This window comes from Pelmatolapia mariae, linkage group LG23 (assembly GCF_036321145.2).
Source record: "Pelmatolapia mariae isolate MD_Pm_ZW linkage group LG23, Pm_UMD_F_2, whole genome shotgun sequence".
In the NCBI taxonomy this organism is placed as follows: Eukaryota; Metazoa; Chordata; class Actinopteri; order Cichliformes; family Cichlidae; genus Pelmatolapia; species Pelmatolapia mariae.
In genome coordinates, this window is record NC_086246.1 from 51,247,487 (window position 1) to 51,271,750 (window position 24,264).

Sequence of the window (24,264 nt, forward strand, 5' to 3'; positions counted from 1 at the left end):
ACCAAGGGACACAGTTGAATGCCTTCTCCAAGTCCAAACACATTTGGACTGTTTGGGTGAACTCCCATGCCACCTCGAGTATCCTCAAGAGGTTAAAGAGCCGGTCCAGGGTTCCACGACCAGGACAAAAACCGCATTGTTCCTCCTTTATCCAAGGTTCGACTAACAGATGCATTTTCCTTTCCAGCACCCTGGCATAGACTTTCCCAGGGAGGCTGAGGACTGTGATCCCCTACAGTTGGACCACACCCTTTCTTGAAGATGGGAACCACGACTCCGGTCTATCAATCCAGACGTACTGCACCTGATCTCCACGCAGCACTGCAGAGGCGTGTAAACCAAGCCTGCCCTACAACATCCAGAGCCTTCAGGAACTCAGGGAGAACCTCGTCCACACCAGGGGCTCTGGCACCAAGGAGCTGCTTCAGTGACTTCCCCCGAGTTGTCCCCCTCATCTCCAGACTCTGCTTTCTCTGCGGAAGACTAAGGAGGTCCTCTGAGTTCCATCCACTGTGCAACAATGTCCTCGGTCAAAGTCAGCAGCGCTCCACTATCCACAGTGCAGGTAGAGTACTGCTTTCCCCTCCCGAGTCGCCTGATGGTTTTCCATGTCTCTTCAAGGCAGTCCGAAAGTCTTTTTCTTCCCTGAACTCCTCCCACACTCGAGTTTTTGCTTCAGCCACTGCCCAAACCGTGTTCGGATTGGCCAATCGGTACCTATCAGCTGCCATCGAAGTCCTACAGGCTAACCAAACCTGACAGGACTCCTTCGTCAGTCTGATGGTTCCCTTCACGTCTGGTTCGGGGGACACCACCACGACGGGCACCAACCACCTTGCAGCCGCAGCTCAGTGCAACGGCTTCAGCAATGGAGGTGCTGAACACGGTCCATTCGGACTCAATGTCCCGAGTCTCCCTCGGATTGCTGTTGAGCTCTGCCGGAGGTGGGAGTGCTGGCATATTAAGCAAATTATAAATACGATTAAATGTAACGGCTCTATTTAACAATGACATAAACAGGGGAAGAGGTGGATAGAGACTGGATATATAAATCACAGACATGACTGTCTTTGCTGTGGTCTGTTACACTCTCTTGGCAAGACTTAAGCGTGACTGCAGTTTGACCCACATTTCTTAATACAGCCATTCAAAATGCTGATGTGACTCTTTAATTTACCAAATGCCTCAATGGAGAGAGCTGCATCTTTTTTAGAAAACTAGGAAGAATCATTATCACTGACAGGCTCCATATCCTCTCTATGAACAGCAGGGCTGATTGAAGCAGTGTTTATTTGAAGACTGTGCTGAAGGATGGCACTGTGATTAAAGCACTCGTTTGCATGGACAAGGCCTCTCTGCAGCCCAGCCCTTCTATTCTAAGACGCTACAGCAATACACAAGTTATAATTTCACTTCAGCCATATTTGTAGGATGACACAGGCTGGGCATGCTGCTGATGGTGGTGATGTTATTCAGGTTATCCATGTATGGGTAACTAAACTGGCATGTAAACACTGGCTAGTAGGTCAAAGGAAGTGTGGAAAGAAAAACAAACATTTTAATCAGATTTAATGCAAGTGTGAAATATATCTACAGATGATTTTTTAAATAACAGCCACAGAGGTTAGGAGAGATTGGTTGGTATGTTTTGTTTATGTCCAGACTGTCTCAGGGCATGCATCCTGGGTGAGGCAGAATAGGAGGCATTATCTGGCCACACTGTGTAAGCGATAGCAGAGCTCTATATATATCCTGCTTGAGACAGACATTTCAACACACCCCATGTTTATGTACCAACCAGGGAGACGGCATGCTGTGTTTAGTCGAAAACAAACGGCCCCTCCTCCAATAAACTGTCTGTCCCCGTGTGTGTCCGGGGTCACACTCACCATATCCCACAACAGCTCCCACTCTGTGACAATGTGGTGGATTTACAGAAAACTGCAGTTTAGTCAAGACAGCACATCGGTCACGCGGGATGTTTTACGTCATTTTAAAGATTTTCTGTGACGCAGCGAGGCACGCTGACAGACATCAGGGGTTTTTAATTTTACAGAGCAACATTGTAACACTTACATCAAATATAGAATTTACAGATGTATTTAGATTTATTCACATTTCTAAAATTTGTTTGTCAGATTTATACATTCATCAGACGCTTTATTAGATACAGCTTGCTAATACCATTTGGACCCCCTTTGCTTTCTTAACTTCTCTAATTCTTTGTGCCAACAGGGTGCTGGAAACAAAGATCAGAGATTTTGGTTCGACGTTGCTGCAGATTTATTCAACTCCACGTCCATGATGCGAATCTCCAGTTTCCACCACAACCCAAACTTGCTCTAGTAGTTTGAAATTTGGTGACTGTGGAGACCTTTCAAAGTGCAGTGCATTGTCACTGAAAGCAGTTTAAGAATAACTTTGTGCTCATTTGCATACTTTGATTCCAACAAGTGTTTATTTGAGTTATTGCTGCCAGCTTCAGTCTGGCCATTCTCTGACGTCTGACATCGTCATGAGTACTCGCACTCACTGGATATTTTCTCTTTTTCAAACATAGAGAAGGTCGTGTTGGGAAATCCCAGCAGTTCAGCAAACTCTGCAGTCACAGCCTGTAATTAGTGTACATGTGAAGACATTTTTCCACCCATCCACTGGCTTCACTCACCTCCACCAGGTTGATCATGTGCAGGAGGAATTCATGAGCATCTTGTTGTCTGTTGGAGGAAAACTCTGGGTGTCCCCTGCTGACCAGAGCCTTCAACATTCGAGCAGAGATGCCCTTCTGCTGGTGCTGCAATGAAAATATATATACATATAAAAAGATGTCTCACATAGTCTGACTACACGTAAATACTCTTTTCAGAGGACCATATAACACAAGAGACAGCTGACCAAGAGTGGGAATTATAGATTTTGGAAGGAATGTGTGATGTCAGGCTAATCAACATGTTTGTCTAACGTGACAATAATATATGTGGAAAAATATGATGCTACAAAGTAACACAGATACTTTGAAAATCTGGCTGCTGCGGGGGCGCGGTCTGCGGTGCTGCTGCAGGGGTGATGGACACACCTGCACGCCATCTGCAATCACGCCTCGCCGGGTTAAAAATTTGACTGGGTCCTGGGTTGTTGATGTTGATGTGAGTTGGGCTATGAGCTGCAGCTGACTGAGTGTGTGAACAGCAACGAAGTATGCTGAAAAGCATGTTAACGACAACGCCATCGGGTCTGCGGTGGGTTCTTTGTACTGGCATCGCCACCTTCTTTGTTAAAAAACTCAAACTTTAAGCTAGCTGTCACAACAAGAAATACAGACGTCTGCATCACAATGCTCAGGCAAAAAGCATCTTTTCCAATGCTCGCTATCACTGCTGATACTTGCAGCCTGTGACTAAAACTTTGTTGCTGCCATACATATAAAAATGTGCTTTCACAAAGATGCAGCAAAAACATTTACGGCTAACCCGGCTCCTTCACACATATCTACACTTACTTTGGTTAAACAGAAGTTAAAGTGTGAAAAAGCATAAACCAGCAGTTACTATAAGATAAGCAGATGTTTAAATATGTTGCTGCCATCCAATCTATATTTTTTCCCTGCAATCAAACAAAAATAATAGTCTTTAACACATAAAACCATCAACCTCCATCACGAGAATGTGTACCAGCATTAAGAAAACAGTTTGATGAGACTCTGTGATTGTGCTGGGTCACACTGACATAATACAAGCTGAACACAGCGTGCCAACACAAGCTCTTCCCCCACATCTCCCCAGCTGTCAATATATGTCCAACCACGACTTCCCCATCACATGTGCAGGAAGCTCACAGCTCGGCCTGGTGGCTGGTGAAGCTTATGGAAGAAGCCCAGGGCTTACAGAAATAACCCTTTATGGCTGTCCTGTAATTTTGTGGCAGATGTGTACTACGACTCCGAAAAGGCAACAGTTTCAAATGACAAACAAACACGTAAATATTCATATAAATTAAACAGTAGCACATTTTACCCATGTAGCAGCATAAAGCTGTGATGTGAGGAACTAAAAGGCAAAACACAAAACATTAATGGAGCCGTTGAAGTCAAGCAGCTCAAACTGCTGCCAACAGTTTGTAGACAAAATGAAAACAGCAGGAGGAGAAGAGAAGCAACTTTAAACATATCTAAACTCAACTACACTCCTTTAAAAACCTAAAAAACAAAAACTCTGTTACGTTACTATGAAAAACCAAATGTTAAATCAAACTGAGCGGCTAAATCTAAATGTTAGGATTATTAGCATGCTTCTGTTGCTTATGGACCCAGTTTGGAAGCTGGACATACCCAGTTTAACACCTTGTATTCTTCTTTCATCACCTGTTCAATGAGCTCAGATTTCATGGGCGGTTTGGAGTACTGGCCTGAAAGCAGTCCATGTCCCAGTTTAGCCCTGCCACACAAAAAACACACACATAAGCATAAAGTAGAGTCTTATTTTAGTCTTGCTGGGGTTATTTTTTAGATGGCACACCCTGAAGGAAGTGTGCACAGATGTCAAGGAAAAAGACACTACAAAACCTTCAGACAGGGCACTTGGAGCCCAGCTCGAGTTTTTCGTCTCACAAAGCAGGCTGTAGTCCTACAAAATAAGTGCCTGTTTTGTTATTGGACTGGCTGTGGCGCCTCTGCAGCTCTTTGTGATTGTTTCTTGTCTTATAAATACGTCTGTGCAGTGGTACTCCAGAGAGACAATTAAGAGAAATACATTTAGATTCATTCAAGGCTGATGACAGTTTTCATCGACTGTATACTGCTTCATATTTATTAAAAGTGAAAAGGAGCAAGGACGGGGACCTAGTCTGCTTCATTTGTTTCCCTGTCATATATACACATATAGAAACAATGAGGTCAGCCTATGTAACAGTTATCCAGATCCAGGCGTGTTTTCATGGCCGTTTTTCCACTCTTGGATCAAAAGCAGACGTCTGATATTCAGTAATAACAGGCACACAGCTATAGCTGCAAGGACAGCAGCTCCACCCACCTGCTGTTCAAACCTTGTGTTTATGCAGAGCAGCCAATCAGACGGACGTTTGCTTCAAGAGGAGCTAAAACAGTTTGTGTCAGACGGTGCATGAGTCCATGTGTTAGCCTTACAGCTTACAGGTCACCTGCTTAACTTAGTGAGGCACGCAGCACCGCAACTACTGCAAAGATCTGGAGGAGAGCCTCTTCAAATGGTTACACGGCCTTTAACAACATGCTAATTTAATGAACTTAAATATGTGGTGGCAGAACCTCAGCTCCAATCCCCGCCCCCCGACTGCTTCATGTGTATCATGAAAGACTTTCCTGTTTGTCCTTCAGCACCTTGACCTTAATAGAAACACTACGTGTGAATAAAGTACCTGTTTACAACAAAATTGTCTTCAGAATAATCCAACCAACAGGAAAATTCATCCACACTTATCCTTAAACACCTTTAAGAGAGCGCCATTATACAAATAAACAGGTTTACTTTCCTATGACCCATTTCTCGCTGACAAGCTCTAACAGTGACAGATATAAACGTGTTTTTATCTGGCTGCGTGCCTCACAGTATGAAATACACAGCTGATATCTATCGCCTGCCTGGCTAAGAGTCTACTTCCCATCCATCACACCCACAGCATCTGACTGGCCTCTTGCAACATACTGGCTTATGTGACAAAGTCAAACAGATTTTATAACTAGCATCAAAATTCATTGGCAAGATTTGGTTCTATTAGAAAATGACACATCATGTTAATTATGTTATAATTAACAAAATATTCCAGTCCTGAGCAGCAGCTAGAAAAACACCTTCTCCTGTTTGTGCAGCTCCACACTACATAACGTAACACTGCAGTCACTTACATTTGAGTTGCAAAGTCCTGGGTGGGGTCAAGAGGTGAGTAGTCAAATATCCTCTGAAGGTTACCCACATACCTGGAGAGCAAAACATGAGTCACACTCTGACCTACAGAGGAGCATACGGATGATGGCGGAAAATTTACTGTAAAGTAACCGTTTTAAATATTGCTCAAAATCTTATACTAAGATTTTTTTTATGTCTTCTGTCGACTGACATGAATAAACATTTGTAAATTACTTTGAACAACACATTTACACTTTAAACACTTGGACATGATAAAAAAAACAGCTTTGATTGTTGACAAAAACACAAAAACTGAAAAAGTATTTCAGACCTCATTTTTAAACTGGCTCTAAAGGAAAGCAGTCTTTCTGTGACATCTGAAACCAGTACAGACTAAATAACATCTGACATACGAGATATTACTCACATCCTTTGGAGGTCTGGGATGCTGAAGAGGACCTGCATTACCGTACTAAGGTAGCAGCTGCTTCCCAGATTTTTGATGCCTGTATAACCAGAGCCGTACACCTCCTTCAGCTTCATGCCCGACTCTTGGATCACCTCCCACTCGCTGACCCGCGGCCGGGGCTTATTGTCTGTGTGGTGCCCGTTTTCTGTCTGAAGGGGAAAAAGGGAAGCTATATTAAAAACACCTTTTGGGAGAAACAGAGTCTTTATCTGGTTCTCAAAGCTGGAGAGAATTTGACTGGAAAGTCTAGTATGGTTTTTAAATTCCACCCCACATGAAAAACACCTAAAAACAGCGTTGGAGACAATCCAGGCAGGTCAATCCCAATCAGTCCTACACTTTTTATTCATGTACTAAACTAAACAAACTCTGAGATAAAGTTCTTTTAATTGTGGATTGTTTTGACTGAAATATCCCCAAAACCCCAGACTGATGTTTTTGGGACTGATACCTATTGACATGATTTAAATACAGTGTTCATCAAATTTATTAGAGCACCTGACATGCAAACAAGAAAACAAATATTTACAGCTCTTTCAAAAACTTCAATCAAGCATAATATTATAATATTCAACCAGTGTAGGAATGCAAGTCAATTTGTGTAATTTGGCATTTTAATCAAAAGTAATAGTGTGCTTCACTCATACAGATTAATATGGGAGAGGATTAGGGCCACTGGAGTCCTCTTCCACAGTATTAACCATTACAGAAACACCAATTACTACATTTAAATAGCAGTGATTTAGGGCAGTTGTGTCATAAACCTCTCAGTGAATTTAACATTTATCTCTTCAAAGTTTTCTTTATTTCACGTAAAAAAATGTAACAAATATTTGTAAAACTCCAATGAAACTGTTCAGTGTGTAGCTGCAGCAGTGAAGCGTGGTGTGCATTTGTTATTGATTTGATAATTGACTGATTATTCCTGATTTCTTTGATGTGTTTTAGATGTTTTAGGCTCAAAGCAGCTAACTTACTCCTTTCTGCATCTGCAGCATGTCTATTCCAAAATGTGACAGGTGCTCTGATACGTGCGGGTCCAACACAGCTTCTTCTTCCTCAAACGAATAGATGTCTGAAATTTAAAGAGCAGTTAATCACTACAAGATTCATTGTTGGGATGGTAACTTACTCGCTTTAGAAATGAACTACAGATGGATGAGATCTTGCTTTATATTTCCAAGAGTCACTGTGTGAGCTTCAGGAACAAAACTTTGATCGGACAGTCGGTAGGTGAAATTATTATTATAGTTACATGATGCTACACATTATGTCAAATTTTTTAAAAAGCCTAAAACGAAGCGAGTTTAACTACATATTATTGTGTTTTCAACACTAACATAAATTTGATCTAAACTACAAGTTTTCTGTAGTTTTCTTTGCATCAAAGATCAAAACAAATTTAAAGGAAGGATCACTGACAACGTGAAATAAATGAAATTCTGGATTCGATTGATATCAAGAGTCCCAGACCTGCTCCATCTGGAGTGATGGTGTCCAGTTTGACAGCCAGAGGGTAGTTGGTCTCTCTGTAGTGCTCCAGCGCATGGCCGTTACCACCGCTCCCATCAAAGAACCACTTCCCACAGAGCACTGCTCCGTCTGTCAGGTTCAGCCACAGGTTCTCTCTCATCTCACACTTCTGACACTTCCAGCCACTACAGACAACAAAACACAGACTCGTGTTGTTGATGTGCCGTTTTTAATCACGATGTCTGTGAAGCTTCTCAGTCATCCAGGTCACGGCAGTCTAAGGAGCTCGGATGGAAAAGCGTCTGGACTTCTTTAAGCTTCTTCAAGACGTTTCACCTCTCATCCGAGTTCTAAGGTCAAATCAGTCAATCTGGGACTCTCCACCATGTGACCCTAGAACTGAAGAAGCTTGTCGGATGAGAGGTGAAACATCTTCAAGCAGCTTAAAGAAGTCCAGACGCTTTTCCATCTGAGCTCCTCAGACTTTTCCTGCAACATTGCATTTTCCTCAACAACAGGGGTGAAACTCGTCTGGTTTACAGCTTCTCTCCTGTTCTTTAGTTATCAAAGCAGCAGAAACAAAGACTACAAATACAAGACTTTTCTTATATAGAATCATTAAAAACATAGAAGTTTACATCCATGCCTATTCAGACACGTATAATAAAGTATGCAGCAAAGCCTTTAATAGGTGGAAACCAAAGATTACTTTGATCAATGAAGTATCTGGCAAATGTGAAATATGGTTCACATTTTGTTTTGTTTTGGCTCCTTTTGCCTTCACTAACGAGGTGATGTTTTTGTAGTGTGTGCGTGCCATCATGCTGTTTGTAAACACAATAACCTGAATAAACTGGACTTCTATCCAGAGACGTCTTCAAAGTCAACTTAATGGCTTCGTGGTCAAAAACCAGTCTCATAACTTTGAAACCAGAATTCTGTGGTGTGGTGATTATTGTTGACATACAGAAAGTACATGTCAGATTTGACCTCTGACCTCTTCAAAGTCAATACATTGATCTGAAGGTCAAAGTGATAATAGTGCTATATAGAGCTGTTGTTTCTTACTGCCGTTATTTGTATTGACAGCATACAGGGAATAACACAGACTTCACTCCGACCTGGGTGGGATCCTGACCCCGTTATCCAGCTGTCTGAGGCTTCTGGCATGTCGAGACACCTGGATCTCCTCCTCCCAGGACTCAGGCTCCTGTTTCTTGTAAGCTGATGGTGCATTGAGTACTGCATCACAGGCGATGGTCACCTGGACGTCACCAGAGTCAGCGGTCAGTATTTTATTTCAGCAATTATTTTCTTACAACTGAACATCAAAGCTCAGAACCACAGAAAAGAGCCAAAGAGGTCATGCAAGATTTGTGCTTAAAAAAGAAAGTGTGTGCCACGTCACATGACTGATTCAACACCGAAAGAATTAAGAAAAATCCAGCAGCAAAACACACCTGCTCTTTCATTACACTGTACAATTAAATATTTTCCACCTGGGCAACATGCATTAAATAATAAAACAGACGTCGAGGTCGTGCCAAAGCCAAGCTCTAAAAGCCAAACTAACGAATAAATGTGTGAAAAGTCTCTTCTGTGCTCCATGCAAGCAATAAACACAGAAAACAAGGCGCATACAGGTGCACCGCATACAGGTGCACCGCATACAGGTGCACCGCATACAGGTGCACCGCATACAGGTGCACCGCATACAGGTGCACCGCATACAGGTGCACCGCATACAGGTGCACCGCATACAGGTGCACCGCATACAGGTGCACCGCATGGTTCCCCGAAATGTTTGCAACGGTACAAAAAACAAAGGTGTACATCTCACAGGTCACCCACCAATCCTCTATAATGAAGTTCATTTTTGAATTTTCACAGATGTTTTTGAACCTTGAATGTAAAATATATGGATTGAGACCAAATGGTGGCTCTACAAGACAGACGGGGTGACCCACCTGCCACTCAGGGAACCATCAGCGTGCACTGTAACGGTAACATCGACTCACTGACCAGAGCGGGCAACTCCTCAATATTTGGTAAGGGGATCTCGAAGTGGTCTGGAAAAATGACGAGCTTGGCCTCATCCTCGTATTCGTAGTCCTCCCCGTTAAAATCACGGTTCAGCTCTAAATCTTTCAGGGAGGAAGCAAACAGTCAGCTGACTAAAGACACCGCTGCCACTGAGTTTGTTCTGAAATATCTTTACTTGATGTTCTTTTCTGCTTGAATTTGAGATGATGATTTGTTCCTTTAGTCAGTAGCGGATTTCTAAGGAGAGGGCTTTGATCACCCTCCATACAGAGCATTTGTTTTCCACTGCAGCCTAAACGTGCATAATGACTCAGTGGGAAACAGGATCATAGGTTAACCCTGACAACGCTGTTATGCCTACTGATTGCATGTGACGTCAGCAGCTAGCGCCTTAATTAGATCACTGGACCAACGTGGGGATTATGGCGGATACGTACATAACCGCTGTCACATCAAAGATCTTAAATGGATAACAGGAAGAACTGCTCCAAAGAAGGAGTCCTCAGGAAGAGGCAGGTAATGGCTGGATGGCTGATCTAATCTACCCTTCATGGAGTGGAAGGAATTCCTCCGTCAGGAAGGAGGCAGAGTCACCTGGTCCTCTGGGCGCAGCGTCATAGCTGCAGTGGAAGCGTGTCAGCAGCCTAGACGGGAGGTTGACAGGTGGTGGCAGCTGAGAGGCCGGCGACTCTCCCTCTCCGCACCCCCAAAGAGGCGGAGGTGAAGGGGAGCGGGCCAGGATTTGATTTAGAACAGTTACCAACCACATTTACAAATAAATGAGCTATATTTAGAGAACAAGATGAAGCGGAGGAAGAAGAGGAGGGGGGACACATCATGAGGAATATCTGACGCTTTGGGTAAAGGCTGGCAAGAGGGGCGGCTGGAGGGTCACGACAGAGTAGGAGCCTCTTTGCAGAAAGAGATGCGTTTCTGACCACATTAACATTAAACCACCAGATCCAAAACAGTAAATTACTTCTGGAGCTGCACTTTTGCAAACACCAATCAACGAGATTTACTGTTCAGGTATGATTTAGTGCTTTAATCCTGCCTTTAACCTCTGCTGGAGTATAAACAGTTCATTACTCATTTTCCTGTTCTTATGCTACAAAATCCGTAAACGTGATCGTCGTTACTCTGGTACATTTAAGTTCTGACGATAGGTCTCGTGGTTAGGAAAGGAGCATTTAGTGAGTTCCTTGTACCAGTGAGGTAAAACCCTGAATGCTTTTACTTATATTCATAAGGCTGTAAACTCTACTTGCACCACTGCCTCGGTCTCACCTAGAAACACTTTTCCATTTCTTCTTCTGGGGATGGCGCCGCCTCCAGCAGCTCCTGTGGCTTTCTGTAGGAAACATCACATTTAAACACCTTTCAGCACCCTGCACAGACATCCAAAATTACTTGAAAAAACACGTTTTTATGCCGTGCTAAAGCCCATCCAGATAGTTGTCATTTTGTTAGGAATAGATGCTGGACGTTCCAGGTGCCGGGTCAGTTTACAAGGCAAGTGGAAAACCCCGACCACGGCAGGGTCAAAATACAGGATGATTAATAAAGTGCTTCAGTACGACAGATACCGTTTACAGTCCGTGTAAAATCATGTGTGGGCCTGTCTTTGCCTGTAGTGTGTGTCATGGTCTTTTTCTACCTCTGCTGTCTCTCTTGTCTCTTCATTGCGATAAAAAAGGCAGCACGAACACAAAAACAAAGAATAGTAACATTAACATATTTAAGCTTTGACACACAGTTATTGAATGGCTTAGAACCGTGAATCTGCAGAATCATCAGTTGGCAGCACAACTCCACAGCGCCACCAACTGGTTTCCTTTCAGTTTGATCAGGCCTGAATGAGTCTCTCTTGGTGGGTAAACAGGGCAGAAAGACGGAGAATGCTGACACACTTGAGACCGAGTGGACCCATGGGAAAAAACCAGCAGACACAGGAGCCTGCAGAATGTGAGCAGCTGTTTGTGGACAGATCCAGGCATTGAAATAGCAGAGAGCTGAAGCCAATTAGAGGCAGCAGCTCTGATCTTTGTTGGTCACCATCAAGTTTTCAAAGAAAGACAAAAGTGAAGCATGTTTTGGTTCAGATGTGATCTGTACCTGTTCCCTTAAATTACTCAGCAGCTAAGTCAGCAGCTCTCTGGCTCAGTCTCAACAAAAACGTAACGTTACAGTCTTTGGACAAAATATCATTAATTATAATAAAACTCTACAGTAATAAATTCTGTTGTGATATAAATGGATTCAGTCGTTTCACTTTTGTAATGCTCGTCACGCTCATCTTATTGTTGCTTTCCAATTGGAAAATAGTTTTTACTCATGTTTTACTGAAGCACATCTCACTGGTCCAATCTTAAAAACATCACAGCTTGATGAATTGTGGGTTTTAACGACGTGTTCAGCAAACTAAGAAAAATAGATTTTAATCTCTTTATTACAAGAAATGCCTCAACTTTCCACATAATTAGTAGCAAATTACCAATTTAACTCTTGGAATTTTCCAAACACACAAAAACTAGAAAAACGTTCAGTGAGGAAAGTTAGAGGTGAGAAACAGGCCTGAAAACATCAAGTGTTACACACAAACAAGGGGGGGGGATGATTTGCAAATGAACCCATATTTTATTCACAACAGAAAGCAGCAAACACGTTATATGTTTAAACTGAGATGTTTTGCTATTTTAGGAGAAATACTGGCTAACTTTGAATTTGATGGCAGCAACATGTCTCAAAAAACCCAAAAGGCTGGAACAGGACGCATTTCAAAAAGGAAAAAGCTGCAGGAACATTTTGAAATCAATTAGCTTAACTGGTAACACGTCAGTAAAAAGAAAAGAGCATCTGAGAGAGTTTCTCAGAAGTAAAGATCAGCAGAGGTTCACCAATCAGCACAAGACTGCAGGTCCAAATTGTGAAAAACATTTCACAACAATGTTCCTCATATATTCATGCAGCACATAAGATCATCCAAGGATTTAGAGATCCTGGAGAAATCTTGGGCCCTGCATTACAAACAGGCATGCTTGTGTCCTGACAATCGCTGCATGGCTCAGGAATACTTTCTGTGAACAAACAACGCCACAAACGCAGGTTAAAGTCAGAGACGCTGCTGTCATCTCCGGGCAAACGCACATTTAAAATGGACAACGTGGAAACTGTTCTGTGCTCAGATGAATCTAAACTCTTTTTGTAACACATGGACGTCCTCTGCACTCCAGAGGAGAAGGAACACCTGCTTACTTTAAAAGCCGGCATCTCCAACGGTGTAGGAGTGCATTAATGCCTACAGACCTGGCAGCTCGGACATCTGCAAAGGCACCATCGGTACTAAAGGTATATGCTCACATTCAGACGGTGTCTCTTTCAGGGAAAGCCTTGCAGATTTCAGCAAGACGATGCTAACTTGCATCTATTATACTGCATCAGCATGTGGGAGGAGAGTCTGTGTCCTGAACTGGCCTACCTGCCTGCAGTCCAGCTTCACCAACTGAAAACACTTATTGAAATGAACAATATGACAGAGCAGACGTAGGACTGTGGAGCAACTGGGATGCTGCATCAGACAGGACCGGGATGACGTTCCCTCCCAAAACTCAAGCACCTGGCCTACTCGCTCTCCAGACACTTTTTTCATAAACATTTCTCTCAGTTTAAACATCTGCGATAAAACGCTTTTACAACTTGACATGTTGTGATTATTTTTGTGCGTAAGAAATCTGGATTTAATTTGGTCTTATCTGTTAACAATCATCATTTAAATATATGAATCAATATTCCACACATCACTGGTTTTACTCAGGAGTTGTTTTTTCAGCTTTTCTGTTCGACTCTGTTAAATTCTATTAAATATCTATTAAATGAATGACCTTTATGTGTTACGGATTCAAACGTGCTCTATAAACAGGATTTGAAAAGCACTATAGAAACAAAGATGATTTCTATGCTCTGAATTCTACTTTAGTCTGTATTTACAATTGACGCCCGATAAAGCACATGGAGCAGGTGGGAGACGTACCTCTTTGACGTGCCGTTTGAGGTGCATGTAAACGCTCTGTCCTGTTTTGCGATAATGTCGCTCCACATGTTCTCGACCAAAGCCCAGGAATGTGTTCATACACACATACAGGCCTCCCTCAGACTCCTGCGGAGCAACACAAACAACAATGAGAAAGCACAACTGGCACAACAACAACAACTGGCACGCTATGAGCACATTTGAAATATTTCTTACCGTGGGAACAATTTCAGGATCTTCTATTTTGCCCAGTTTGCCAAACTCATCACGGTAACATCAAACACAGAGATGTGATTCTGACACTTTCCAGAGTCTTTCTCGCTCAAAAAATTATTATTTGCACCAAAAGCTTTCCACCTTTCAGCATTTGTGCTGCTGACAAGCATTAGTTTTAATGCAAATGCCTCCTCTGACAGGTCATTTAAGCCAAGGAAAGTAATTGATTATTCTCTCATATTAGGCTTCATACGAGCAACATGATACAACAATTTTATGCTGTTGTTTCTGAAACTGAAAAGCATCCCATTACAGGCAGACTATTTCATTAACAACATGTCTGAGCTCTTAGGAGAATGATTTTTACCTTTAGTAACAGCCCATAAGCTGAGACTGACTTGTGTCTTTGAGAGAAGAACACGATTCTTTGGTCATCTTGTTATTATCAAAAAATGTCCACGTGAACAGTGACAGACACCTAAACGTGCTTTCAAAACTACAATAATCAACCTTTTCCTTTCCTTGACAGTTCACTTCACATGGGAAAACAAAACACTTGGAAAATACACCTTCAAAGTTAACCTAAATCTGCGACCAGGCCAGGCCTTATAAACCTCCCCATGATAAACCTTTAAGTGGCCCAGAGTGACATATGAGCCTCAACAGTGCGAGGGTAAAAATAACCCAGTCCTCAGGCCAACATGATGAACTCCAGACAGCTGAGTCACCTTTAAAAACGGGTTCAGTCGAGAAAGCGAGATTTCATTGGGGCAAAGAAATGTTATTTATATCTGTCACAGGTAGGAAGGATACCTGTGACAGATATAAAAATGCAGGGTTCAGTTCACGTACAGGAAGGACTGAACTCTGCATCATCAGCGCTTAAAACCCATTAAAGGTTCAAATAAAGTAAAGCAGCAGCTGTGTTCATGATGTCACTGCTGTCCTATTCACAGAAGAAAAGTAAAATGACAAAAATAAAGCAGAAGAAGCATTTTTCATATATACAGAAAAAGCATTAAGTCTTTCACTTTTTGACTCATTATAGTCACAGTGTTGCGGAGACACCATGTGGCCCCATAAAAGCTACTAAAAACCAAAACAACATCATTAAGGTCTTTAAACGTGTACAAATCCTGTTTGAGGACAGAAACATCAGCGTGGACACAGTTCCAGCCAAGCACCACTGACGCACTTTAGGCCATTTTCAGACAAATTATAGACTATAAAAGCCCGAGAGTGGAGCAGTAAACTCGGTCCTGAGCACGGCTGTGCTGCTGCTGGAGGAGGACTTGAGCCCAGCTTCAGGCAGGTGTAGGTGCGTGGCTCCGTTTATCGGTCTAACTGGCCTGCGTGTGGACCTCCGGTAGTAGTGGGGTGGTGTGGACACAAAGGAAACCCCTTTCATCCCTTTCGCCTGAGACGTAAACACCCTTTAATTGTCTTTTCGCCTCTCAAGCTCGCGGGGACGGTGACCATGGAGACACGCGCATTTACAGCAGATTCACGTGCGCCGCTGAGCTCGTGCAAAACAAGCTGTCAGCTCGCCTGCGACGCACCTTCTCTCCCCAAACAAGCCGCTCGTGTCGCACTGAGAGTGTGTGTGTGTGAGGAGGGGGGGCGACAGGCACACTTACGGGAGAGTCGAAAGAAAAGGCGCACTCGCTCTTGAACACCCTGTCTCCTGTTCTGGGGACCCTGATGGTGGGCATGTATGGGACCAGCAGCTCTCCTAGGTCTGCAGCCATCTTCGCATTCCTGCTTCTCGCACCACAGTGCTGCGGAGCCTCCGGGGCAGCGCCTGTCACAGGAGAGGATGCTATTTTTAAAGCACTCCGTCTCTACATTCCTCCGACCAGGGGGATGTGACGCTGAAAAACATAAAAATAAAATGACAGAGGGGTGGAGGCAGGCAGGCAGGCTGCTGCACGGTGCGGCACAAAGCTGAAAGCTAATGTTGTTCTTTTGTTTTTCTTTTTCCTCCCATCACACAAAAAAAGAAAAATCTTGGACCTGCGCAGAAATTACATTGCTGCTGTGGTGACGCCGCTGTGCTGCTCCTGCTCACGGGGATGTTTTACGAGAAGGGCCCCTCCCACCTCTGAGGATGATTCATAAAGCCACCCACATTTACTACAGCATGTTTCCAGCTTCCAGGATTCAGGAAGTGTGTGATTATGGAGGACACTTTGATTTGTAGTAGCTGCTGATGATCCTTCATCAATCTGCAGCCGGTTTGGTTTGTTTAAAAAGAGAGAGAGAGCAGTAAATGTCATTGCTCTGCAGGATTTTGCGAATATAATAATAAACAAAAAATATACTGCAGATGGCTAATTTTTATTTTTTATGTTTAATATGTGATTTTAAGTCCACTTTTAAATAGTGCTGCGTGTGTCTAAAGAAGCCCTTTGTCCGCATGACCAGGCTAGTCTGCAGAGCTCTGCCACCCGGTGGACGCTCGTGTTCATCGCAAGAAAATATAAACTATAAACCAACAGGAATCCAACCTTTCTCAGAGATCTGGAAGAATTTACAGTACAAATAAATGTAAGGTGCAATTTCTTTTTAATTGCACTTGGCTGAAGCTTTCTCAGCCCTGGCTAAGCATTTGGATACATCTTGATCTTTATCAACAGGTCGAGTATATCCTGGACAGGTTGTCAGCTCGATGCAGGGCTGATACAGAGACGGGCAACCATAGGAGACTTTTAGAGTCACTAATTAACCCCACTAACTGCACGCCACGGAGAAAATTCAAACTCCTTCATGAAAGGCCCCGGCCAAAAATAAACAAATACACTTAAAAAAAAATTATTATAGATATTATGCACATTTGATTTACTCTTCAACTTGAACTTTATTGGATGATTTCAGCTCAGAAGTATTCACACAAACTGAAGACAGGTGGTCTCAGCGGGTTTCCTGCTCTGACACAAGCTGCCAATCCCCGACCATCTGTAACTCTGGAATATCATCACGGTGTTTGCTGCATGAACCGAATTAAGACGCTAAAACATGAATATCAGAGTTCGATAGATACTTTATTCACGCAATAAGGGAAAAAAATGTACAAACAGTGAGATTGATGTACAGATGACAGAAACATCTGGATTAATGGTCAGGTGATGACTTGGGGCTGTTGTCAATTAGCTCCTTGTTAAGGGTCGGCACTTGAAACCAGGGGCCGTCTCCTTGCTGCCTCATATGGCGACGCACCTCCAGCTGCGTCAGTCTGTGACAACAAAATCATGAATAAAAAGAGGCGGAGAATGTAACACCATGCTTTAGAAATGAGCAACTGGTTAAGTAAGGAAGACTAATAATGTATGACGCTCGTAAAATAACAAAGAATTACATTTGTCACAGCTGCAGCACACACACTTAAATTGATTCCTCAAGATTTACCAATCTCTGCAATTTCAATAACCAATCTGCATATTTTTCAGAGAGCATGTTCTGAAAAATCCAGAGATGGTTCCCTCATAGGCTCACTGCACCTGTTTTCTTTTGGGGAGAGAAAAAAAAAAACCCCCAAACAACTGAGGTTTTCCACATCAGTGGGAGAACGCTATTATCAAGGAATGCAGCTGCTCTGCACGCCCTTTCAGGATCCCTCCCTCCTACTGCATCATGTTCTGGTGCTTTCCATGACTGGACACACTTAAGAACGGCTGCCGCTTTAGCGTTTGCAGTGATTTTTCCATGACGGTGGTAGCAAACTGCTGTTTCCTATTTGTGCTGTGAAGCACATTTGTAAACCTCTCTGCCAGTTAAAAACAATCCCATCTCTTGGATGCTTCCCTCTGTAAAACTCAATATCAAGACACTGTTGGTTACACTACATAAACAGCTAAACACCAGCTGTAGCACATCAGTGTGTCCTGTAGTGTATATGAGCCAAGCAGAGACGTCTTCTAAAAGCATTTAAATGCATGTGTTTGTGTTGTTGGTGAAGCGCATGAGGCACACTGGCAGTAACACCCACCTCATGTCTGCTTTTTCCTTTTCAATCTGGACTGCAGCCATCATCTTTTCGTAGTCCTTCACTGGGGAATCATAGATGTTCCGTGTGATCCACCTGGTGATGGGGTGCTGAAACAACAGAGCACGAGGATTTGGTGCAAACATAGGACTGTCCCTTTAGTGCAGTCATGTGACACATTTGTTGCAGTTCAGTGTGATTGTGGTTACAGAGGAGCTTTGGTAAAGTAAACTTTCTTGAGGGGACATTTTTTTTATCCTGTTTTAATCCTTAAGCTCAAGATCCGGCCTCACCAACAGCTTCAGGTCATAAGGAGCATTTACCAGGCTCTGCCCATGAAAACTCAGAAACCATACACTTTTTTTACAAAGATGATTTTCCTTTGGAGATGCTTTCATGTTGACTGTGGCCGGTGCTGCTGTGCGTTCGTGTCGTCTGGATCGACTTTGGTGAATGTTTTGGGTTTGGTGTTGACATCTGTCCAGGCTTCTTGACTCCTCCTATTGGTGGAGCCTCGCTTGTGGAATATTCCACTCTCACCCAAGGTGGAAGCGTGCCACTTGTGGCTAGGGAAGATTGAGTGCTTTAATGAACTTTGATTCACTGCCTGATCAAAGCTTGTGTGCCAAAACACACTGGAGGGTTTTTTTTAGGAATAAAGGCATTTTAAAAATAGAGTGCCACTGAGTCCTTTGAAGACTTTGCTTAAAAATCATACCCAGTTTAAAATCAGTTGCTTTCTCCTTATCAGAAGCCTCCTTAGACAGGAGACTAGCATGGCTGCTATTTTTAGCTCCTTTCCTGGAAGTCCCGGTCTGTTCCTTTGCACTTGTGCATCTGCAGTAGGGCTGCCACAAACGATTATTTTGATAGTCGACTAGTCACCGATTATTTTTGCGATTAGTTGACTAATCAGATCATGCATCCATTGGACATAAAACGTACAGCTTATTGCACCAGCAGCATCTGCTCTTATATGACTATCATTAGCTTACAGCTTTAAGTGTTTAAGATATGTGCTAACTAAAAATAAAGACAAGATGATAGTTTATTAAATGTTAATGAAATTTGCAGATTGTTTCGGTGAAGTTTAATAAACTCCTTGCTATCTAAAATGTAACGGGACACCGGAGTATATTCTTGAGCATCTCACACTTCTGATAATCAGCTGTCTGCTTGACATTTATTCAGCTGTGTAAAAACTATAAACTTTAATCTCAGCCAAACCGATTTACTCAGGAACAAATAAAATACTAAAAAAAAAAGCCAAACAGTAACATTTTAAGTTATCTAAGTGACTTATGCATCATGTTTAACCTGAGTAGCGAAAGACGGCGGTGGGTTTGAAAACGAGTTGCCGGGAGTCCGGTGTTCTCACGGGCTCTAGTGAGCCTTGCCCCCGGCTAGCTATTGAGCTAGTGGGTAACAGACGTCTCCGAAAACGTCGGAGCGCTTTTGAAAATATGTGGTGTCTTGATAAACTGAGCAGATATTTGAGGTTTGCACAGTTACATTCTCGCCTGAAAATATGTTAAACCTTTATTTTGTGACCCAGAAAGAATAATAAGAGTAATATTAAAACTAACTAGCTGCCGCCATTGTTGGAAACTGAGCTGCGCTATGAATTCTGGGACAGAGCTACTTCTTCTTCTTCGGGGTTTAACGGCAGCTGGCATCCTTGTACATGCAGTGCTGCCATCTTCTGTTTCAGTCCGTTATTACACTCTTAAATCCTACTACTTATTTCTGCGTCTTTTGGGATCTTACAAAGCTTCAAACGACGCGTCGACTATTAAATCAGTCGTCGACGATTTTGATAGTCGACGTAATCGTGACTAGTCGACTAATCATGGCAGCCCTAATCTGCAGCGCATGATGGATCTCCTCCAGTGTGTCACTGCAATAATACTTCAACTCTAACTTCATTTTGGGGAAAAGGACAAAGAGCCAGAATCTGGAAAGTGCAAGGCAGTCGTCGGTGTGTGGACACAGACTGGTACGTGCTACGTACAGACTGCTTGCTCCAAGTCCAGAGATTATACTCTCACCATCTGCAAGTCCGCTATGGCCTGCTTGAGTCCCAGTGATGGGACACTGGGCCATGTTGCCACTGTGTACACCTATGTGTCTATGGAGCTGTGCAGGCTGCACCCCCACACCCTCAGAGATGCAGGATTTTGAACTGAGCACTGATAACAAGCCGGACGTTCCCTCTCCTCTTTAGTCTGAAGGATGTTGTGTTCATGTTTTCCAAAAAGAATATTACACTTTGATTTGTCTGACCACAGGACTGTTTCCCACTTGGCTCCAGTCCATTTTAAACGAGCTTTGTCCTGGATCATTCACATACGCCTTGTCTTTACATTATGATGCTTTAACATGCATTTGTTGATGACACGGTGACAGAATTATGTCGGTTCATCTCTGACAGGATAGCAGAGCAAACACAAAGTAAGGAAACAGCCCAGGGCAGACTCACTCCCAGGCTACTGCAGCCCTTTGGCATACAGGTCGTTTGCACAACCCAGTCAGCTATGCCAGGGCTCCATGTCTGGTTTGAATGCAGAGCAGCCTGAGGGCCTGGAACTGAAGGGCAGCCAGTATTGATTTTCTCCTTGTCCCTTTGCCCCAAAAGGAGGTTTCTCCAGAACCTCCAGATTTGCTGATATTATTTACTGTGAATGATGAGATATTCAGTCTTCTTTGTGGTGAGAAACATTCAGTTTTGTGCAGATTAGTGAGCCTCTGCTCATCGACACGTCTGAAACTCTGCCTCTCTAAGATTATCTTTTTATGCACAATCATGTTACTGACCTATTATCAGTTAACTTCATTAGATGTGAATTTTCCTCCAGTTATTTCTTTTTAGCACTGCTTATTTTTCAAGCTTTTTTTTTGGCCTCCATCCCATCAGTTTCTTGTTAAACCACGTTGCTCTAATCAAATTCAAAATGATCAAATGTTTTCAAATAATTTTTTGAAATAATTTTGGCCTGTTTCAGGATACCTGTCAAAAAATAAAGGTGCTGCATTGCACATAATGATGAGCCAGCTCTGCCTCACAGACATAACAGACATTTAATCAAGCAACATAATGCATGCTATTTCAGTCGAGGCTTCTTTTAACTCTAAACTGAACGGGGCCCTCGGAGAGACTTTTACCTGAGGGGCCCATCGTAGCACCTGGGTTTGAAAATGTAACACAACAGTCCCATAAAACACTCACTGGAGGAAAACATGATGTTTGGGGGGTTAACAATGCACTGGGGGTATAATAATGAATATGCACAGATTATGATTACACTTCAAAATAAAATCCGTGAGCATATCCTTCCCTTAATACGAGTTTGAAGCAATGACAGAAAGAAGCACCACAAACAACCAAAGAGACAAAGGGACGCACCTTGTAGTACTCCCAGTGCTCGGGCTCGTAGCCTTCAGGAATTTCAGCCAGCTCTGCCTCACCTACACCACAGACATTTAATCGAGCAACAGAGATATTCATTCCATAAGTATTTGAGTAAGTCCTGGAAAATATTAGAAGCCGACTAGAACACACAATAAAACACTTATGCTTACTCACCGATGAAGATATTCACCCCTGTGACAATGATAGCCACTGGAACACCAGTCAGCAAGATGTAAAATTGCTGAGAGAAAAAACGAGAAGAAAATCAAATATATGGCAAATTCAGTTGTTGATGCGTGCAAGTCACCATCCAAAATTAACCAAGTAAGAAATATCTCACTTTTTAACTCAGTGAATTAACTTTTTTATTTTTTTAAACCAGCTTAAACAGTATCATCTTGGCCATTTTAGTTTTGATGTATGCACTGCTCTCTGCTGCTGGTGCCTTTGAGCAACACAAATGTGTAAGCTTGTTTTTTGGCTGAGTGTAAGAACATGAACACAAACATTCTTTAAAATAAGAGAAAAAACATGGTTGCTATTTAGAAGCCTGCACAGTGGCTGAATAATAAACGTCTGAGCAGTCAAGGAAAATATGTTGAGGACTAAACTTCCTTTGATACATTTCAATAACAAGATTTTGTTTTGTTCTTTCAAAGGGTGAACACGAACATTATGATTAAAATGATACAGCAAAGTTAACAGAGAGCACTTCTGCTGCGTATGTACGTGAGCTTGGTGGATGTGACGGTGCTCTGGATTTACCAATAGGCGCAGAAATCTCCTGTCATAGTAGTCAGAGGGTTTGATGACAAACAGTCTCTTTCCATGACCCCAACGGACCGCAACTGCAAAACAGGGCACAGTTACTATCATGATGCCTGTGATTGGTTATAGTGAGTACGCACGCTGCCTCTTCAGTTACATGGAGGCTCTGTCCAGTGTACCAAGTATCTCTATAATGTATTACAAATGCTAAGTCTATGACCTACCACTGCATCATGATTAGGTGGGTGGAGCTTGTATTATGTGTTGTTTTTCTAGCAGGTTGAGATGTTTTACATGGTTGACACGTTTGCCCCAGCTCCCTTGTAAAAGAGACGTTGTTTCTAATGGTGGCTGCCCGATTGAGTTTAGTGCTATAATTACATATTCATATAATTAGACTACAAAAACTCGGATTATCATTACGTTTCACTTCAACAATAAATAATCCCAGATTATTTTTGCAATAATCAGGCAGTCATCCATTATTGCGGTCATCTTCTTAGTAATAATCTTTGGTTTGACCATATGGGCAAAAATCAAGAATGACCATCACTGCAGCTCTTCAAATGTGTATTCGTGTGGCTGTTCCCTTTAGAGATGCCACAGCAGATCGTCTCCCTCCTTCACTACATCCACGAATCTTCTCAGCGGCCTTCCCTTTTATCTGCCTTTGCAAAACAAATCCACTACCCCTCCTCTGTAATTGTCCAAACCATCTCAGCCTTGCTTCTCTAACTTTGTCTCCAAAGCGCTCAGCCTGAGCTCATGTGCTCATTTCTAACCTTGTCCATCATGGTCACTCCCAATGAAAGTCTGAGCATCTTTAACTGTGCCACCTGCAGATCTGCCTCCTGTCTTTTTGTCCATACATAATAGCAGACCTCACTACAGCCTTGTAAATATTTCTTTTTCGCTCTTGCAAAGTATTGCATGAACTGTTTAAAACAGGGGTAGGGAACTCCAGGCCTCGAGGGCCGGTGTCCTGCGGGTTTTAGATGCGTCCTTGATCCAACACAGCTGATTGAAATGGCTAAATTAGCTCCTCAACATGTCTTAAAGTTCTCCAGAGGTCTGGTAATGAACTAATCATTTGATTCAAGTGTGGTGACCCAGGGTGAGATCTAAAACCTGCAGGACACCGGCTCTCGAGGACTGACGGTCCCTACCCCTGGTTTAAAGGGTGTCCCACTGAGTCAGGTGGCTTTACTGAAACCTTATAATTTAAAGATATTAAAGAACATGTCGCTATTAAAAACATGGTGAAACTCGTTTAGATAAAACTGCAGACCATAGCACTGCATGCAACAAGCAGATTTATGTTAAGCGTTCACACAGAGATGACAAACTATCATTCAAACCCTGTAACCCAACTAATGTTTTACTAAATACGCACCGCTTACTGCAATGAAAAGACAGAGGTTAAAACTGGAGGATAAACAGTGGCGTATATAAACAGTACATATGTATACGGAGCTATAATAAAGTCATTGTGTCTTCCTTTATTGACACCAGGACACACGTTAACAGCTAGCTCATATTAGCAAGCTAACAGGTCCCGTTGCAAGGTCATGAGAAAAGACGAGCAGCCTTCCGGTCAGTCGTCTCATTTTTTAAACGACTGGGGTGTGTCTTACCTTTATCTGTGCGGGGGATTGCTCGAGTGAGTAAATTAGCCGCAGTATTTCCAGATTTCACAGGACTCAGTCTGGCTGCAAAAGCAGCAACAGACCTGAGAAGGCTCATGCCCACCATCGTTACTTTGGGAGGACGGCCCAGCAACACGAACTGTGATTGGCCGTTAAGCGAATGAAGCCGAAGCCGTCATATTTGATAAGAGCACAGGTGTAATTTTTTCAACTGAATTGTTATACGGGGTTTTATTATTAAATTAATATTATAATAATGTATTTAGCACCATAAAATTATTTAAAAATATATCTTCATTTTTATTTTTATTTAGAAAAAGAGACAAAATGCATGCTGGGTAATATGGGA

The 24,264-nt window shown here is 42.7% G+C and overlaps 2 protein-coding genes across 4 annotated transcripts in view; both read right to left on the minus strand.

Moving 5' to 3' along the window:
• Nucleotides 1-16,111, minus strand: part of usp13 (ubiquitin specific peptidase 13) — a 33,123-nt gene extending 17,012 nt beyond the window's left edge. The window contains exons 1-11 of one of the 3 annotated variants that reach the window (XM_063467347.1): nucleotides 15,748-16,111; nucleotides 13,895-14,020; nucleotides 11,152-11,215; nucleotides 9,844-9,965; nucleotides 8,943-9,085; nucleotides 7,822-8,006; nucleotides 7,326-7,423; nucleotides 6,307-6,497; nucleotides 5,879-5,950; nucleotides 4,361-4,433; nucleotides 2,669-2,794 (exon numbers count right to left, since the gene is read on the minus strand). In XM_063467347.1, the coding sequence (XP_063323417.1) occupies nucleotides 2,669-2,794; nucleotides 4,361-4,433; nucleotides 5,879-5,950; nucleotides 6,307-6,497; nucleotides 7,326-7,423; nucleotides 7,822-8,006; nucleotides 8,943-9,085; nucleotides 9,844-9,965; nucleotides 11,152-11,215; nucleotides 13,895-14,020; nucleotides 15,748-15,858 (1,311 nt within the window). In that variant the 5' untranslated portion in view covers nucleotides 15,859-16,111. Of the gene's footprint in view, nucleotides 1-2,668; nucleotides 2,795-4,327; nucleotides 4,434-5,878; nucleotides 5,951-6,306; nucleotides 6,498-7,325; nucleotides 7,424-7,821; nucleotides 8,007-8,942; nucleotides 9,086-9,843; nucleotides 9,966-11,151; nucleotides 11,216-13,894; nucleotides 14,021-14,110; nucleotides 14,508-15,747 lie in introns of those variants that run through there. The other 2 variants (XM_063467346.1, XM_063467348.1) reach the window with 2 other exon arrangements.
• Nucleotides 16,112-17,132: 1,021 nt separating this feature from the next.
• Nucleotides 17,133-24,055, minus strand: ndufb5 (NADH:ubiquinone oxidoreductase subunit B5). Its single transcript, XM_063467481.1, has 6 exons — nucleotides 23,904-24,055; nucleotides 22,267-22,349; nucleotides 21,676-21,742; nucleotides 21,496-21,557; nucleotides 18,096-18,202; nucleotides 17,133-17,342 (listed from the first exon to the last, which is right to left on the minus strand). Exons 1-6 carry the CDS (start codon nucleotides 24,019-24,021, stop codon nucleotides 17,222-17,224), a joined length of 558 nt encoding a protein of 185 aa, XP_063323551.1. The 5' UTR covers nucleotides 24,022-24,055; the 3' UTR covers nucleotides 17,133-17,221.
• Nucleotides 24,056-24,264: the final 209 nt, after the last annotated feature.